A 19,806-nucleotide genomic window follows, 5' to 3' on the forward strand; every position below is an offset into this window, starting at 1 on the left:
GTCACTGTCCAAATATTTCTGGACCTAACTGTACCACCCTCAGCACACATCTCACCACACACACACCAACCTCGCCACATAATCACCCTAAACACACACAAGTCTGGTACATATACCACCCTCAGCACACATCTCACCACACATACACCAACCTCACCACATAATCGCCCTAAACACACACAAGTCTAGTATTATCCTTCAAAAATAAAAATCTGATTAATAAGCAGCCAAACTACAAGAACAACAAATGTACCACATAGGAAATACGGCAGCTGTCAGTAACATGACCTGTCTATAGGTGTATGTGTGAGCTAATATATACTGTCAGGGGGAGGGCTTTATGTTGCCTGGAGATTTATCAGGCTGCCAATAGCAACCAATCACAGCTTAGCTTCTATTTTTCTACAGTTAATTAATCTGAGCTCTGATTGGTTAATATAGGCAACAAAGGACATTCTCAGTATGTGTGCGGTCATAGGATGTTAAATCTGTGAGAAAAAATTGTGAAAACATACCCTGCTGTAACTAAATAAAAGCATAGTGCATATAAACATAGGGTACTTAGTGAACACTGTTTTTGATCAAAAAAAGCATAAAGCTATCCCACCAAACGTCAAGGTGTACCCAGTTGGGATAGTACCTGTTAAATCTGTGTGGAATATCTGTGGTGTTGAGATATATGTTGTGAAATTCTATTAGCTTAGTTTTTGCCTTTTAATAATTACATTTCTATTTGTTTTGTGGTTTTTGTGCAGAATACATTTTTGTTAATACATTCTATTTTGTTAACAGCAGTTATTAACCCGGGCGAAGCCGGATAGTACAGCTAGTATATATATATTACAGTGTGTGTGTGTATATATGTATATATTTGGCTTTTTTCATGAAGTTGAGCAAGGTTAAGGGATCTGTAATATTGGTATCTCATCACATTAGACTGTGGCCACTTCCATTGACTTATGGCCCGCACTGTATACTGGTCACTGGTACCAGAATCAGATCCTGGAGAGAGAACATGAACCTGTAATGGTGACTCCGTCTCAGAGAATTCTTCCCATTTTGTTGCAGTGACGGCTTCTTGTACAACAACCGCGAGAGATTTACCGGGATCTTCTGCAGAGTAAGATTTTTTTTACTTTTATTCCATAGCCCCGCTATTTCTGGAGTAAGGCCGGCTTTGCACATTACAACATCGCATGCCGATGCTGCGATGTCGAGTGCGATAGTCCCTGCCCCCGTCGTACGTGCTATATCTTGTGATAGCTGCCGTAGCGAACATTGTCGTTACGGCAGCTTCACACGCACTCACCCGTCCCGCGACGTCGCTCTGGCCGGCGAACCGCCTCCTTCCTAAGGTGGCGGGTCGTGCGGTGTCACAGCGACGTCACACGGCAGGCGGCCAATAGCGGCGGAGGGGCGGAGATGAGCAGGATGTAAACATCCCGCCCACCTCCTTCCTTGTCATAGCAGCCGGGAGGCAGGTAGGAGAAGTTCCTCGTTCCTGCGGCTTCATACACAGTGATGTGTGCTGCCGCAGGAACGAGGAACAACATCGTACCTGTCACTGCACCGGCATTATGGAAATGTCGGAGACTACACCGATGATACGATAACAACGCTTTTGCGCTCGTTCATCATATCAAAAAGGTTTTACACACTACTACATCGCAAGTGACGCCGGATGTGCGGCACTTTCGATTTGACTCCACCGACATCGCACCTACGATGTCGTAGTGTGCAAAACCGGCCTTACACCGCCACTTTTATGCACCAGCAGTGACTGATATTGCAGAGTAGCCACAATCATGTATGGATAATATTGTATTTCTTTCTAATTATCTGATTATTTTGCAGGGTGTTGTGTCCAGCTGACTGTCTTACCAATGGGGGATCTGTTTGGGGATCTGATGTGTATACAAATGTAAGACGAAAGCAAAAAGTATTATAAATTCACTGTTATCAAACAGTATAAAAAGTCACCTGCTGTACCTATAATTTCTCTTAGGATTCCTCTATCTGCCGAGCTGCTATCCATGCTGGAAAAATACCCAATAATGGAGGACAAGTCTCAGTGCAGAAGTCACCAGGTCAGAGCAGTTACACTGGATCTACAAGAAATGGGGTCTCTACCAAGAACTATGGACCGTGGCCTGGATCTTTCCTATTTATCTCCACCCGTCCAGTGAGTCCGGAACCAACCAAAGAAACAACACAAAGGCCTCCAGGTATTGTACAGAGATTTTACTGTTGTGATTATTCCCACAAACAACTCAACAGGGCAATTTTATTGAGGAAATGTGGCAAAAAAAATGTGTATAATGTGAAATCCTAGATAATAAATGACTATTTTATGACAAATGAATTGATCCAAACATGCAAAATGTGCAATTGTGTAAATAACAGTGAATTTAGCACCAAACTGGGAATTCATCTGCAAAGTGTCTGTACTGAGAAATGTTCACGTGTATGTCTGCAGTAAATAATGGTGAATTCTGGAAAGATGTCATAAAATCTACCAAATATTAGGCATATAATATGGAGAGAACAGACTTGGACTGGCCCACAGGACGACAGGAGAATCCTCTGGTGGGCCCTTCTGACATACTACTACACTTACACACCAACATATTCAGTAATTGGCAAATTTCACTTTTTTCACTATGTGCAGACAAAGGAAACATCTCATCATTCATTTTATAAACTACCCCTGGGTAAAATGCTTGACAGTTCTAGTTTCCAAACTGGGGGTCACCTGTGTGAGGTTTCTGCTGTTTAGGTACCTCAGGGGCCCTGCAAATACAACATGGTGCCCGCAATCTATTTTAGCCAAATTTGTGTTCCAACGTTTAAATAGTGCTTCTACCTTTCTGAGCCGGCCAAGTGCCTAACAGAGGTTTCTGACCACATGTGAGGTTTTAGTGTGCTCAGAAGAATCTGGGTGACAAATTTTGGGGTCCATTTTGTCCTGCTATCCTTTGTAAAAGTGAATAGATTGGGGCCAAAGCAACATTTTTAGGCAAAATTTAATTTTTATTTTTTTAGTCCACTTTTCCTTAATTTCTGGTAAAGCACTTGAAGGGTTAATAAACCTCTTGGATGTGGTTTGAGCACTTTGAGGGGTGCGGTTTTTGGAATGCTGTCATTTTGGGTATTTCCCATCACACAGGTTTCTCAAAATCACTTCAAATATGATCTGGTCCCTAAAAAAAAAAATGGTTTTGTAAATTTTGTTGGAAAAATGAAAAATTACCGATACATTGATCATCGTTTTAACTTCCTAACAAAAAAAATAGTTTCACAAATGGTGCGAGTGTAAGGCAGACCAAGTCATGTATTAACCAGTCTGTGACATAACGCTCTAGTCTAAGGGCAGAAAAATTCAAAGTTTGAAATTTGCGACATTTTCATATTTTTGCCAATTTTACGTGTTTTGTTTTTCACAAATGCAAAAAAATATCATCCTAAATTCACCAGTATCATGATGGGTAATATGTCCCGAAAAACAATCTCCGAATCACTGGGGTCCATTGACGCGTTCCAGAGTTATTACATCACAAAGTGACCCTGGTCAGATGTCTACAATTTGGCCTGATCATTAAAGGAAATCTGTCAGCAGGATTTCACATCCCAAACTATTTATATTTGCATGTAGATCTTCCAAAGCTCTGCTCAGCGACACCTTTACACGGCCGGTGTGTTCCTCCATTACTGAGGAACTGGAGTTTGATCGGATGTCCAAATCGCTATTAGTAGATATGAAGGCTCTTTATCTCGCCCAGTGTCGCCTCCTGCTGGACTGGCAGCTGAAGTCACACACCGCATAGAGGCTGTCAATCCAGCAGGAGGAGGCGGTGCTGGGTGGGGAATAGAGCTGGAGTGACGGAGGCTTCACATCTACAGTCTTGTTTGCAGATCAATTCACATGCTGATTTCTCAGTAATGGAGGAAAGGACTGGCCGTGTAATGGAATTGCTGGACTTGTTTTTGAAAAAGCTACAAAAACATAAATAGTTTGGGTTGTGATATCCTGCGTTAAGGATTTCTAGTATGTTGTTGGCCCCTTTTAAAAAAATATATATATCTAATATATAAAGCTGAATGTGTGTGTGTATGTGTGTGTATGTGTGTGTGTGTGTATGTATGTCCGGGATTGGCATCCGCACCGTCGCAGCTACAGCCACAAAATTTTGCACACACACATTTCTGGACCCCGAGAGCGTCATAGGCTATGTTTCGAGGGGAAATTTTAACACCGCTCTTTACAGTTATTCGCCAAAAAACCTGCCTCCATTAAAGTGAATGGAGCTGGGAGCCACAGTGCAGCCAGAACTTCAGAAGAATGCACAGCCACGCCCTTATATGGAATGTTGTGTGTCACAATGCAGCCAGGGAAAGAGACAGACACAAAGAGACAGACAGACGGGGAAAGAGACAGACGGGGAAAGAGACAGACGGGGAAAGAGACAGACGGGGAAAGAGACAGACGGGGAAAGAGACAGACGGGGAAAGAGACAGACGGGGAAAGAGACAGACGGGGAAAGAGACAGACGGGGAAAGAGACAGACGGGGAAAGAGACAGACGGGGAAAGAGACAGACGGGGAAAGAGACAGACGGGGAAAGAGACAGACGGGGAAAGAGACAGACGGGGAAAGAGACAGACGGGAAAAGAGACAGACGGGGAAAGAGACAGACGGGGAAAGAGACAGACGGGGAAAGAGACAGACGGGGAAAGAGACAGACGGGGAAAGAGACAGACGGGGAAAGAGACAGACGGGGAAAGAGACAGACGGGGAAAGAGACAGACACAAACGGGGAAAAAGACAGAGAGATATATACAGAGGGGGAGACAGACAGAGAATGGGAGAGAAACAGAGAGACAGTTACTATCCCGGGCAGCGCCGGGTGCTATGTTGTGAGGCGAAATTTTAACCCCGCGCGTTGCAATTTACCAATAAATTTTGCCCCTATCTACATAATGAGGAAAAAGTGAAACGAAAAGTGTTGGGGGCAAATTGACAGCTGCCAGATGTGAACAAGGGGGACTTAAAGAATAAGAGTGATGGCGCCAAAGAGTATATACCGTACATATGCAGTAGTAACAAGGAGGATTTGCGGGGCACTACTTCCACTGAGGACTGTCCACATTAGACAAACAGCGACTTGTTGCAGAAAGCACACACGGTGCTGTTAATCTCTGCTATGACCAGAGAAAACTTCCAGGTCGGACTCTACTGAATACAGCTACGGGGTGCTTGTTCCAAAAGCATCAGAACATGGAACATTAGGCACAGGAAGAAAAAAGGGAACAGCACTCACCAGTAATTGCTGTGAAGTATTCAGGTTTTATTCCATGATCGGAGGATACATGCTTCGGCGTAACAGGGAGGGAATGAGGATGGTTAGCACAAAAAGACTACGGCCGTTTCGCCCCTGTAGGTGGGGCTTCGACGGGTCTTACAAATTAGTGACCTCACTAGCAGGTTATAAAAAAGCATTAAGCTCCAATCATGTGTGCAGGTGAGTTAAAAAACATTAAAAACAAAAAAGCCCAAAATGGACTTGATATCACTAAATGGAACGCAATGACGGACACATTGTTTTAACATTATATGATGATGTAATAAATTATACTTTTTCAACCCAAAAATACGACTAAGTAGTTTTTTTCATTAAAGCCTAGCGGACCCATAGCATTATATTTAATAATATACTCAGCTTCCTTTTGCAAAAGGACCTTATGAGTATCACCACCTCTTGGAGACGGTTCAACTAATTCTAATCCAGCAAACATTAAAACGTTGCAATTTGCTTCATGAAAATTTTTCACATGCTGGATCATCTTAGTTGCTCCAATTCCTGTGGATATGGAATTTCTATGTTCGCGGAAACGCACGAAGAGTGGTCTAATCGTCTTCCCTATGTAGTATAAACCACAAGGACAGAAGACTATATAAATTACCATTTTGGTTCTACAAGTAATCAAATGTTTAGTCCTGTGCCAGGCATTGCCCACTTTTAAAGATTTACCAGTAAGATGGTACTGACAGAATGAACAATTACCACATTTGTGGTTACCCAAAGGACTAAGGTTATGCAGCCAGGTTGTGGTTGGTGTGTAGCATTTTTTTACTAGTATGTCTCCGATGTTTTTAGACCGTCTGTATGTAATTAACGGTCTATTTTTAGCTGAATCTGCTAAATCTCTGTCTTTTTCTATTAGGTGCCAGTTTTTATTTATTGTAGTCCTAATGATGTTGTCCATTGGACTATACTTAAAATTAAAAATCAGACGTTTTTGTGCATTATTTTGCTGATCTGGATTGGAACCTATTTTTCTGGACAATTTTTTATTTTTTATTTTTTCCTCTGCAACTTTTTTGCTAGCTCGTTCCTGCGCTGCAATTACCTCGGCTCTTGGGTAACCGCGTTCTAAAAATCTTTTCTGAAGATCCTGAATTTGTTCGTTCAATTTCTCAATGTCATTTGTAATTCTGTAAACTCGCAAAAACTGGCTGTATGGGATGGATTTGAGGACGTGTCTTGGGTGGGCACTTTTATGGTGTAATAAGTTATTCACTGCTTTGGGTTTCCTAAAGAATGATCTCTCGTGTGATCTGTCCTTCTTTTATCACTAATTTAACATCTAGGAATTCTATCTCACTTTCTCCATATTGATGAGTGAATAACATGTTATATTTATTTGTTAAATTTAAATGCTGAACAAAAGCTTTTACATCTGCCTCTTCTCCATCCCATACAATCAGGACATCTTCCACAAAGCGTAAATACAATTTTATATGTCTGATAAAGGGATTATTCAGACTATATACCAGATCCTCTTCCACTGTGGCTAGATATAAATTTGCAAATGTGCAAGCCACCGGTGTCCCCATCGCCACCCCACTATGTTGTAAGAACCAATCATTACCGAATTTAAAAGCATTATGTGTGAGAACAAAAAATAAAGCTTCTTCAATAAAATTAATTTGTTCTGGGGCTTCTCCTATTTTTCTGAGTCTATCTACAATGACCTCCACTCCTAGGCGTTGTGGTATTCTTGTATATAGACTCTCGATGTCTAAAGACACCCATTTAAAGGAGGGCTGCCAAACAAAATTCTCTAAATGGTACAATAGATCACTTGTGTCTTTTATGAATGATGGAATACATGCCAATAGAGGATGAAGTAGCCAATCAAGGTACTTAGACAAAGGTTCAGTCAGGGAGCCAATTCCTGAGACGATTGGTCTCCCTGGGGGTGCAACAATCGATTTGTGGATTTTAGGAACTGAGTACCAATGAGGTTTAATAGGAAAGGAAGGGAGTAATTTTTCAGCCCTGTTTTTTGTCAGGAATCCCACACTGACCTGTCTATTCAGAAAACTTCTCAATTTTTCTTTAAATTTTACTGTGGGGTCTCCTTTTTGAACTCTATAAACCTCGTTGTTACTGAGTTGATTTGACGCTTCTTTTAAGTAGTATCGCGTGTCCAAAAGCACTATCGCACCCCCCTTGTCTGCTTTTCTTATGGTCACATCTTTCCATGACTGTAGTTTTTTTAAAGCAAGTTTTTCTGCTCCCGATAAATTATCAGGAAAGGTGGGGTAGGACAGTGCTCGTATGTCACGCAACACCACTTCTTGGAACAAGTCAATATTGTTGCCTGGTGAAACTGGTGGAAAAAACGTGGATTTCACTCCTCCTGTAAATATTGAAAATTCCTCATGTGGCTCCCTGACTGAAGAAACATCGCTTCTGGATATATTTTCATCATTAATAGTAGCAATGTTGCCTCTGTCAAAATAGTGTCATTTTCTAAACTTCCGAAATTAAACCCGATGGAATCTGAGCTGCATTGTCTTTCTGACCAATCCGTTGTAGACAAAGTTTTTTTCTTCTTTTTTTCATCAGATTTAATTGAAAAGAATTTTTTCAAGTGCAATTTCCGACAGGCTTTGTACAAATCTATTTCAAAATTTACAATATCAAAGCTTTCTGGGACACAATAGTTATTACACCATAAAAGTGCCCACCCAAGACACGTCCTCAAATCCATCCCATACAGCCAGTTTTTGCGTGTTTACAGAATTACAAATGACATCGAGAAATTGAACGAACAAATTCAGGATCTTCAGAAAAGATTTTTAGAACGCGGTTACCCAAGAGCCGAGGTAATTGCAGCGCAGGAACGAGCTAACAAAAAAGTTGCAGAGGAAAAAATAAAAAATAAAAAATTGTCCAGAAAAATAGGTTCCAATCCAGATCAGCAAAATAATGCACAAAAACGTCTGATTTTTAATTTTAAGTATAGTCCAATGGACAACATCATTAGGACTACAATAAATAAAAACTGGCACCTAATAGAAAAAGACAGAGATTTAGCAGATTCAGCTAAAAATAGACCGTTAATTACATACAGACGGTCTAAAAACATCGGAGACATACTAGTAAAAAATGCTACACACCAACCACAACCTGGCTGCATAACCTTAGTCCTTTGGGTAACCACAAATGTGGTAATTGTTCATTCTGTCAGTACCATCTTACTGGTAAATCTTTAAAAGTGGGCAATGCCTGGCACAGGACTAAACATTTGATTACTTGTAGAACCAAAATGGTAATTTATATAGTCTTCTGTCCTTGTGGTTTATACTACATAGGGAAGACGATTAGACCACTCTTCGTGCGTTTCCACGAACATAGAAATTCCATATCCACAGGAATTGGAGCAACTAAGATGATCCAGCATGTGAAAAATTTTCATGAAGCAAATTGCAACGTTTTAATGTTTGCTGGATTAGAATTAGTTGAACCGTCTCCAAGAGGTGGTGATACTCATAAGGTCCTTTTGCAAAAGGAAGCTGAGTACATTATTAAATATAATGCTATGGGTCCGCTAGGCTTTAATGAAAAAAAACGACTTAGTCGTATTTTTGGGTTGAAAAAGTATAATTTATTACATCATCATATAATGTTAAAACAATGTGTCCGTCATTGCGTTCCATTTAGTGATATCAAGTCCATTTTGGGCTTTTTTGTTTTTAATGTTTTTTAACTCACCTGCACACATGATTGGAGCTTAATGCTTTTTTATAACCTGCTAGTGAGGTCACTAATTTGTAAGACCCGTCGAAGCCCCACCTACAGGGGCGAAACGGCCGTAGTCTTTTTGTGCTAACCATCCTCATTCCCTCCCTGTTACGCCGAAGCATGTATCCTCCGATCATGGAATAAAACCTGAATACTTCACAGCAATTACTGGTGAGTGCTGTTCCCTTTTTTCTTCCTGTGCCTAGTATATACCGTACAGTTATTAAGGTGGGGCCCCGACATGAGATATTCACCACACTCGGGGATATGAACACACAAAATGCGCCACGCACTACCACGTACATGAACACATATACCACTCTCAGCACACATCTCACTACACATACACCAACCTCGCCACATAATCACCCTAAACACACACAAGTCTGGTACATATACCACCCTCAGCACACATCTCACTACACATACACCAACCTCGCCACATAATCACCCTAAACACACACAAGTCTGGTACATATACCACCCTCAGCACACATCTCACCACACACACACCAACCTCGCCACATAATCACCCTAAACACACACAAGTCTGGTACATATACCACCCTAAGCACACATCTCACCACACACACACCAACCTCACCACATAATCACCCTAAACACACACAAGTCTGGTACATATACCACCCTCAGCAGACATTTCACCACACATACACCAACCTCACCACATAATCACCCTAAACACACACAAGTCTGGTACATATACCACCCTCAGCACACATCTCACCACACATACACCAACCTCACCACATAATCACCCTAAACACACACAAGTCTGGTACATATACCACCCTCAGCACACATCTCACCACACATACACCAACCTCACCACATAATCACCCTAAACACACACAAGTCTGGTACATATACCACCCTCAGCACACATCTCACCACACACACACCAACCTCGCCACATAATCACCCTAAACACACACAAGTCTGGTACATATACCACCCTCAGCACATATCTCACCACACACACACCAACCTCGCCACATAATCACCCTAAACACACACAAGTCTGGTACATATACCACCCTCAGCACACATCTCACCACACACACACCAACCTCGCCACATAATCACCCTAAACACACACAAGTCTGGTACATATACCACCCTCAGCACACATCTCACCACACATACACCAACCTCACCACATAATCACCCTAAACACACACAAGTCTGGTACATATACCACCCTCAGCACACATCTCACCACACACACACCAACCTCGCCACATAATCACCCTAAACACACACAAGTCTGGTACATATACCACCCTCAGCACACATCTCACCACACATACACCAACCTCACCACATAATCACCCTAAACACACACAAGTCTGGTACATATACCACCCTCAGCACACATCTCACCACACACACACCAACCTCGCCACATAATCACCCTAAACACACACAAGTCTGGTACATATACCACCCTCAGCACACATCTCACCACACACACACCAACCTCGCCACATAATCACCCTAAACACACACAAGTCTGGTACATATACCACCCTCAGCACACATCTCACCACACACACACCAACCTCACCACATAATCACCCTAAACACACACACGTCTGGTACATATACCACCCTCAGCACACATCTCACCACATACACACACCAACCTCACCACATAATCACCCTAAACACACACAAGTCTGGTACATATACCACCCTCAGCACACATCTCACCACACACACACCAACCTCGCCACATAATCACCCTAAACACACACAAGTCTGGTACATATACCACCCTCAGCACACATCTCACCACACACACACACCAACCTCGCCACATAATCACCCTAAACACACACAAGTCTGGTACATATACCACCCTCATCACACATCTCACCACACATACACCAACCTCGCCACATAATCACCCTAAACACACACAAGTCTGGTACATATACCACCCTCAGCACACATCTCACCACACATACACCAACCTCGCCACATAATCACCCTAAACACACAGAAGTCTGGTACATATACCACCCTCAGCACACATCTCACCACACACACACCAACCTCGCCACATAATCACCCTAAACACACACAAGTCTGGTACATATACCACCATCAGCACACATCTCACCACACACACACCAACCTCGCCACATAATCACCCTAAACACACACAAGTCTAGTATTATCCTTCAAAAATAAAAATCTGATTAATAAGCAGCCAAACTACAAGAACAACAAATGTACCACATAGGAAATACGGCAGCTGTCAGTCACATGACCTGTCTATAGGTGTATGTGTGAGCTAATATATACTGTCAGGGGGAGGGCTTTCTGTTGCCTGGAGATTTATCAGGCTGCCAATAGCAACCAATCACAGCTTAGCTTCTATTTTGCTACAGTTAATTAATCTGAGCTCTGATTGGTTAATATAGGCAACAAAGGACATTCTCAGTATGTGTGCGGTCATAGGATGTTAAATCTGTGAGAAAAAATTGTGAAAACATACCCTGCTGTAACTAAATAAAAGCATAGTGCATATAAACATAGGGTACTTAGTGAACACTGTTTTTGATCAAAAAAAGCATAAAGCTATCCCACCAAACGTCAAGGTGTACCCAGTTGGGATAGTACCTGTTAAATCTGTGTGGAATATCTGTGGTGTTGAGATATATGTTGTGAAATTCTATTAGCTTAGTGTTTGCCTTTTAATAATTACATTTCTATTTGTTTTGTGGTTTTTGTGCAGAATACATTTTTGTTAATACATTCTATTTTGTTAACAGCAGTTATTAACCCGGGCGAAGCCGGATAGTACAGCTAGTATATATATATTATAGTGTGTGTGTGTATATATGTATATATTTGGCTTTTTTCATGAAAGTTGAGCAAGGTTAAGGGATCTGTAATATTGGTATCTCATCACATTAGACTGTGACCACTTCCATTGACTTATGGCCCGCACTGTATACTGGTCACTGGTACCAGGATCAGATCTTGGAGAGAGAACATGAACCTGTAATGGTGACTCCGTCTCAGAGAATTCTTCCCATTTTGTTGCAGTGACGGCTTCTTGTACAACAACCGCGAGAGATTTACCGGGATCTTCTGCAGAGTAAGATTTCTTTTACTTTTATTCCATAGCCTCACTATTTCTGGAGTAAGGCCGGCTTTGCACATTAGAACATCGCATGCCGATGCTGCGATGTCGAGTGCGATAGTCCCTGCCCCCGTCGTACGTGCTATATCTTGTGATAGCTGCCGTAGCGAACATTGTCGTTACGGCAGCTTCACACGCACTCACCCGTCCCGCGACGTCGCTCTGGCCGGCGAACCGCCTCCTTCCTAAGGGGGCGGGTCGTGCGGTGTCACAGCGACGTCACACGGCAGGCGGCCAATAGCGGCGGAGGGGCGGAGATGAGCAGGATGTAAACATCCCGCCCACCTCCTTCCTTCTCATAGCAGCCGGGAGGCAGGTAGGAGAAGTTCCTCGTTCCTGCGGCTTCATACACAGTGATGTGTGCTGCCGCAGGAACGAGGAACAACATCGTACCTGTCACTGCACCGGCATTATGGAAATGTCGGAGACTACACCGATGATACGATAACAACGCTTTTGCGCTCGTTCATCATATCAAAAAGGTTTTACACACTACTACATCGCAAGTGACGCCGGATGTGCGGCACTTTCGATTTGACTCCACCGACATCGCACCTGCGATGTCGTAGTGTGCAAAGCCGGCCTTACACCGCCACTTTTATGCACCAGCAGTGACTGATATTGCAGAGTAGCCACAATCATGGATGGATAATATTGTATTTCTTTCTAATTATCTGATTATTTGCAGGGTGTTGTGTCCAGCTGACTGTCTTACCAATGGGGGATCTGTTTGGGGATCTGATGTGTATACAAATGTAAGATGAAAGCAAAAAGTATTATAAATTCACTGTTATCAAACAGTATAAAAAAGTCACCTGCTGTACCTATAATTTCTCTTAGGATTCCTCTATCTGCCGAGCTGCTATCCATGCTGGAAAAATACCCAATAATGGAGGACAAGTCTCAGTGCAGAAGTCACCAGGTCAGAGCAGTTACACTGGATCTACAAGAAATGGGGTCTCTACCAAGAACTATGGATCGTGGCCTGGATCTTTCCTATTTATCTCCACCAGTCCAGTGAGTCCAGAACCAACCACAGAAACAACACAAAGGCCTCCAGGTATTGTACAGAGATTTTACTGTTGTGATTATTCCCACAAACAACTCAACAGGGCAATTTTATTGAGGAAATGTGGCAAAAAAAATGTGTATAATGTGAAATCCTAGATAATAAATGACTATTTTATGACAAATGAATTGATCCAAACATGCAAAATGTGCAATTGTGTAAATAACAGTGAATTTAGCACCAAACTGGGAATTCATCTGCAAAGTGTCTGTACTGAGAAATGTTCACGTGTATGTCTGCAGTAAATAATGGTGAATTCTGGAAAGATGTCATAAAATCTACCAAATATTAGGCATATAATATGGAGAGAACAGACTTGGACTGGCCCACAGAACGACAGGAGAATCCTCTGGTGGACCCTTCTGACATACTACTACACTTACACACCAACATATTCACTAGTTGGCAAATAACACTTTTTTCACTATTGATATAATGCGCATTCCTCCCAGATGTAAAGTGAAATTGAAAAACCAATACATCTAAACATGGTTAACAAAAACTTGAATCAAATATCAATTATGCATTGGAGATTGTGCACATCTTGCCTTGTCTGTGTTTTAAAGACTAAAAATCCAACCTCTAAATTTTTGAGTCTAAAACAAATACTTTATTGATTAAAATTCAAAACTATGTGATATAACAACAGCCTAGTCCTAGTACCGACTAGGTGTACCATACTTTTTTGGGTAACCCCGCTCCGCGTCAACTGCCCCTAAACTATCCCTATTTAACCTATTGTTGCCAACAAATGGCACCCATCACCAGAAAGTGCAAATAAAGTGTCAAACAGTCTCAAGTCAACTTATGAGGTAGTCAAATATAGTTTCCACAAGTTATAGTGAATATTAGCAACTCACTAATTAAATATACCACATAGGAAAACCGTCCATAAGGAGCTATGTAAGCAAAATATAAATGAGGGAGGAAGGAAACTATACGTAAATAACAATATGCTGTTGGCCTAGATATACAGCAACTAAGATCCCAGCAAGGGGTCACTTATGTGCTGGGACCATTCAAGGAAAAACCCAACGCGTTTCCCTCCTTCCATTTGCGGAGTTCATCAGGAGAGTGGACTAATGGTAGGTCCATAAGCATTAAGTCCATCTGAAAAATGTTCCTGCATTCAAAAGGGTTATGTCAATGGCCCAGTGAACAGTCCCAGGTGCAGACTGTCTATCCGTAATATGATGACTGGATGCCTCACAGGTGGAGGTCCATGCCACCAGCCAGACACCTGGAAAATGGTCCCAGCAGATAAGTGACAAAGTGGGTAAAAACCATTGCTGCAAGTTTCTAAGATGGTGTACATTAAAGGCAAACACTTTAATGGAAATGAGGAAATAATGTTTGAACTATATTTACATAATGTTCAAGCTCTTTGTGCTTGGCACGCCCCACCGTGGCCTGCGGGCACTCGTTGCCGGGCCGATTCTGTCATGGGTGGATGTCGCAGCGGGAAGGTCCGGTTCCGTGACCCCGGCAGTGTTGTTTAAAGGGGTGGTGGGGATTAATTACAAGGGAGGATAGATTCGTGATGCCACCTGTGTACGTGGCAAGATATGTGCCGCCACTGCTATTCAGTTCCCTTGGGGTCGGTCGTGATGCAGCTAAGTTGGTATAGCTCTCCTCAGGTACAGCTGGATTCCAAGGCTGTTGAGAGTAGTAGTCTTCACAAATGGTGGAGATGTAAAGGCGGGGTGCAGGGCTGGAGGCGCAGGCAAATAACTGGGCAACACAGGGATGCAATCTCAATATTTTATTTACTGTTGAAAGTTCCTGTTTACACGACTGGTCAAATGTCACTCCCAGAGTGCTGAGTCCTGCTGTGATGGGCCACAGCCGATCCCGGATAGTTCGGAGACACAACCCAGTACACCCTTCTGTGTTCCTTCCCTGGTTGTCTTCCTGAGCTGGCCTCTCCCACCTGTCCCACGCCTACAAACACCGAGCCCTGAGCCGGTGTCCGCGGACCCTGTCGGGTGGCTTGAAGCTCTATCCCTTGACCCTACCTGGTCACCTTTTCACTGGACATGTGTGGATGTGGCTTCGGTACTTGCAGTAACCTCAGTCTCCGGTTTGCTAGCTGAACCTTGTAGTTCTCCACTAGTTAAGTGGCCTGTCCCCTTTGCGGCCAAGTCCCTCCACTCCGGTATGCCGGCTGTGGATCGAGGCCACGGGTGTATGGCGCACTTCCCTTGGGCTCTAGGATCCCTTCTCACTTGTTCCTGGGCTGAGCTGCTCCAGCTACAGACCACAAGTCTTCACTCCACCGCTTCTACTTCCTGACTGACTAACGTTCTACAGTTTGCTCCCACTAACTAAACTCCACCTCCAAGCTGGCTTCTTTGGACTGTGCTGTCCTTAAAGGTAGACCTTGCCCTAACCATGGCCTGATGGAGTGTTGCTAAATAAAGAGTGTATCTGTGTTTTGTGTATACCGATTTGTGACCTCCTCATTACCCGGGAATGGGATACTACACCTCTGGCTGAGGTGCACTACCTCTGTGGCGACTGGAGCCTCAGATGCGCCACATACTGACGTCAGGTTCCATCAGGTCCTGTATGTAATGACAAGATAGGAGCTCCAAGGCTGGCCCTCAGACTTGAGACCCTGCGCTGTCCTTTATCTCAGAGGGAGGTTTGATGGTATCCAGGTTTGAGCCCCCAGCGTGACCCTAAATTCTGTCCGATCTTACTCCCCCTCTCCCACACCCTCTAGGTGGGCCGGAAAACACAATGACAAAACCCCACAAAAAGACAGACAAGGGAGAATGAAAATTCGTACACACAGTACTCAAAACACAGGAGAGACAATATGTGTAGCAGGGAGCAACAAAAAAGGGAAGAAAGTAACGCACAACAGAGGAACATTCACACCACTCAAAATCACAACACAGATCACCATAAACAGGAAAATTACCAAGACCAGGAGCGCTGGAGCTTATGCTGAAGCTATAATTGGCGCAAACTGGAAGGAAGCCGTGCTTTAAATAGGGAGGAGACAGCTGCAGGAAGCAATTAGCAACCTGAGCTCTTAGGCTGGAGTCACTCTTGCGTATGACTCTCAAGAATACAATGTGAGAAAATCTGGCATTGCACTCCGCCCCATGTAAGACAATGCTACAGCTCAGATGTGTGCTTTTCCTCAGCCCTTATCGGACTGAAGAAAAAATCACAGCATGCTCTGATTGTCTGCAAGAGCTGTATCATAGACTTGTATGGGTGTGAGAGAACCATCGGACTGCACTCGAATGTTATCCAAGTGCAGTGCGATATATGCATAGGCTGACAATGGAGGAGATGGGGAGATGTTGTGAATGTCAGTTATGCTTTTGCTGCTGTGAGGCTCCCTCTTGTGGCCAGGAATGGTTTGGACAAAGACCAGGTGTGCTGGAGCAATGGGCGTTTCCATTGCTAACTCTCTGCCTATTTAAACCTTGGTCTGCTGGCAGTCTGCGCCGGTTATCACTTGTTCTTTATTTTCTTTATTTCACCAGCCTTCTCTTCTTGCTCCAGACCACATCTACCCCAGATAAGTGCTTGGTTCTTTCTTAGTTGTTTGGTTCTTTTTGTTCTTATCTGGGTTTGTAATTTACTGTGGTAATTGTCAGTTTATTTGCATGCAGGAATCTTCCCTCTTTGTTGCTTAGCTGGGAAGCTCCCTGCAGCTATGTTTGGAGTTTTGCTCCTATATGTCCATGTGTTTGTTGCTTCTTGATTTTGTACTGTTCCTGTTTTCTTTTCATTGGTTTGACAAGAGCGCCTGATATAGGACGGAGTGCAGATTGTGCGATCTGAGGACTTTTTTGTACTATCAGGTATTTGGATTTTTGTAGGGTTTTTCTCTGGCCACCATCAGCCCCTTTCCTATCCTTTCCTATTTAGTCAGTGGGGCCTCACCTTTGCTAATCCTATCATCCATCTGTGTATTGTGTTTTCCTAATTCACCGTAGTCTTTGAATGTGGGGGGCTTGCTATACCTTTTGCGGTCTATTTCTGAGGCAGAGTTATTCATCCTTCCTTCCTTTAGGATAGCTAGTTCTCTGGCTGGGTTTGCGGTGCATAGGATGTTAGTTCACCCCTCAGCTACTTCAAGTGTTGATGGTTAGTAAGGGGATGGCGGCCAGATTAGTTGCCAATGCTCTTATCACCTTTTTGCCTATGATCTATTGTGATCTTTCATGGTTTCGGATCATAACAGGGAGATTAACCCCTCCCTCTCCTCTGCAGCTGTGACCACAAGATCGGGTCACAGTCGCATGACACTCGGCTCATGCTCGCAGCACTCCGCTCTGAGACCTGGCTGTGTTCATAACGTTTATCGCAGGAGCCTAGCGGCACATACATGGAGCTTTGTAGTCCAAATAGTGGCATTTTGCCCAGACATGGATGTTTTTAACCTAGATAGTGGCATTTAAGTTAGGTTCCTGGATTACAGAGATATACCTTGCCGTTGGTGTCCGGGCTTACGTGCATTGGCCAATACATAAACTAAATATCTCTCTTTTGCAGTAATGCAGAACCATATTTTCCCTTATACATTTTTGGCTTTTCAGTGTGCAGCTGTATGCATTTTATAGTTACTATGTTTTTTTAGCTAGCACTTGTTCACATTTGTTGGATGTTAGGGTCAGTTTTTTTGAATATTCACAGCAGAGCCTGAGTCGGGGGTCATTACTATATCACATCCGTTGCTCTCGGATTGGATGCCATACGCTAATGTGACCCCGCCCTTAGGTCCTACTCACCAGTCTGCAGGAATTAACTCCTGCAGAACTGAAGATCAGTTAACCTAAACCAGCCGACGCTCGGCTCTGGCTAGACAATACAGGAGTCTCAGGTTGCTTGTCAGACTCTGTGGTGTTGACAGTATCTGATGACTCCGCGCCAGCAGGTGTGTGTGGCGCCCCTGAGGCTTCAGGTGCTACAGGGTACTGCACCCATATTAGGGTGTAGTACTTATCCCGGGTTCTGGGAAGGTTGATGCCAGTTTACACTTACACCAACACACAGCAACACTGGGTTGCCCTCCCCAATGGGGACCGGGCCAGGGTCGGATCACAGTAGGGGGTGACTACAGCAGTGGGTTTATAGGACGCCACCACACCAAGAGCTCCCCAGATCCACTGGACTGGGGACTCTGGGTCAAGGAGAAGCAACCACTAGGGGGATTCAGGAGCACACAGTGGGAAGAGCAGGTTGACCTGGTGAGAACAGAGAGCGGCTGGGGGCAACAGCTGAAAACACACAACTACAACAGGGAGTTCAGCTTCAGACACAGAGCAGAGTGGACATGCCTCGTGCAGCTCTGTGGGCCAAGGCATTCAAGACAGTCACTAGGGAGAAGCAGGGCAGCTGCTTCCACAGGACCGGCGCTGTCGGGATACAGAATCCTAGGGCAGGCATACTTCAAGTTGTCTACCAACTCTGCAAGGGTCATGGGGTACGGCTACAGAAAGTCACTGGACCCGTCCCATGAGTCTGCAGCAAATAGCATATAGGATCCTGGGTTGAGGACCGGCCCCACAATGGAACCACACTATCAACATACAGAAAGGGACACTTTACTGACTCCGGGACCTTCAAGTGCTTCACGCCACAGGGTCCGATAACTAGCGCATCAAAGGAGGATAGGGCTCACAGGCTGACACACACACACACTGGACTTGATCTTTCACGGCTCTGGGATTGGCTGGAGCCCATCGTGGCAATGAACGGTATCCTGGACAGCGTCTGAAAGACTTGTGAGTAAAAAGACCTTGAACCGCAGCCCCGGTCTCTGCCTCTCTTTTACCGGCACCCAGTGCTGCGGCGCCAATGGGGACTACCATCACCCCTGCCAGGGTAATCCCGCTCCACCTGTGGGGAGCGACACTATCCCGGCTGCACTTGACATCTCTCCCGGTGAGGGACCCTGCAGCGGCGGCCCCACTCCTGGTCGCGTACCATAGGTGGCGTCACGTTCCTAATAAACTTTCCTAAACCCCTGACTACCACCATCCTGATTACAAACCTTCCAACCCTCCTTCCTGTACACCTCGGGGCAACAGAACCGTGCCACGCCACCCCGTGACAACTCAGAGGATCTGCACTCCGGCCCGGCAACAAGTAGGTTAAAAGACCTGACCCGTGGGGCGCTACATGTGCAGAGCCAAAAATCAATTGACAGGTCCCTTATGACCGGTGCCTTATGACAGGTCCCTTATGACAGGTCCCTTATGACAGGTCCCTTATGACCGGTGCCTTATGACAGGTGCCTTATGACTTCATATCTTTAATATAGTATTGTGATTATTATAACTTGGCTTTGTGGAAGCAGTGTCAGAGGTATGCCATAACTGGATGCCACAATGTCATTACCAGTACAACCAGCAGCATCTTATTGGAAACCAAAATATATTCTAAACATTTTATTTTTAATACATTCAGATCATTAAAGGCTTTTTCCAAGTCTATTTGGATCCA

General features: G+C 44.0%; 1 protein-coding gene across 4 annotated transcripts in view; it reads left to right on the forward strand.

The window, feature by feature from the left end:
• The window catches only part of LOC142249555 (uncharacterized), a 102,446-nt gene that overhangs the window by 74,435 nt on the left and 8,205 nt on the right, over window positions 1–19,806 (forward strand). For 3 of the 4 annotated variants that reach the window (XM_075321226.1, XM_075321225.1, XM_075321228.1), the window contains 6 exons: window positions 1,069–1,120; window positions 1,855–1,921; window positions 2,006–2,225; window positions 12,170–12,221; window positions 12,955–13,021; window positions 13,107–13,326. The exons of the other annotated variant lie outside the window; for it this stretch is intronic. In XM_075321226.1, the coding sequence (XP_075177341.1) occupies window positions 1,069–1,120; window positions 1,855–1,921; window positions 2,006–2,225; window positions 12,170–12,221; window positions 12,955–13,021; window positions 13,107–13,326 (678 nt within the window). The remainder of the gene's footprint in view (window positions 1–1,068; window positions 1,121–1,854; window positions 1,922–2,005; window positions 2,226–12,169; window positions 12,222–12,954; window positions 13,022–13,106; window positions 13,327–19,806) is intronic. 4 annotated transcript variants of the gene reach the window in all.

This window comes from Anomaloglossus baeobatrachus, chromosome 8 (assembly GCF_048569485.1).
Source record: "Anomaloglossus baeobatrachus isolate aAnoBae1 chromosome 8, aAnoBae1.hap1, whole genome shotgun sequence".
Classification (NCBI taxonomy): domain Eukaryota; kingdom Metazoa; phylum Chordata; class Amphibia; order Anura; family Aromobatidae; genus Anomaloglossus; species Anomaloglossus baeobatrachus.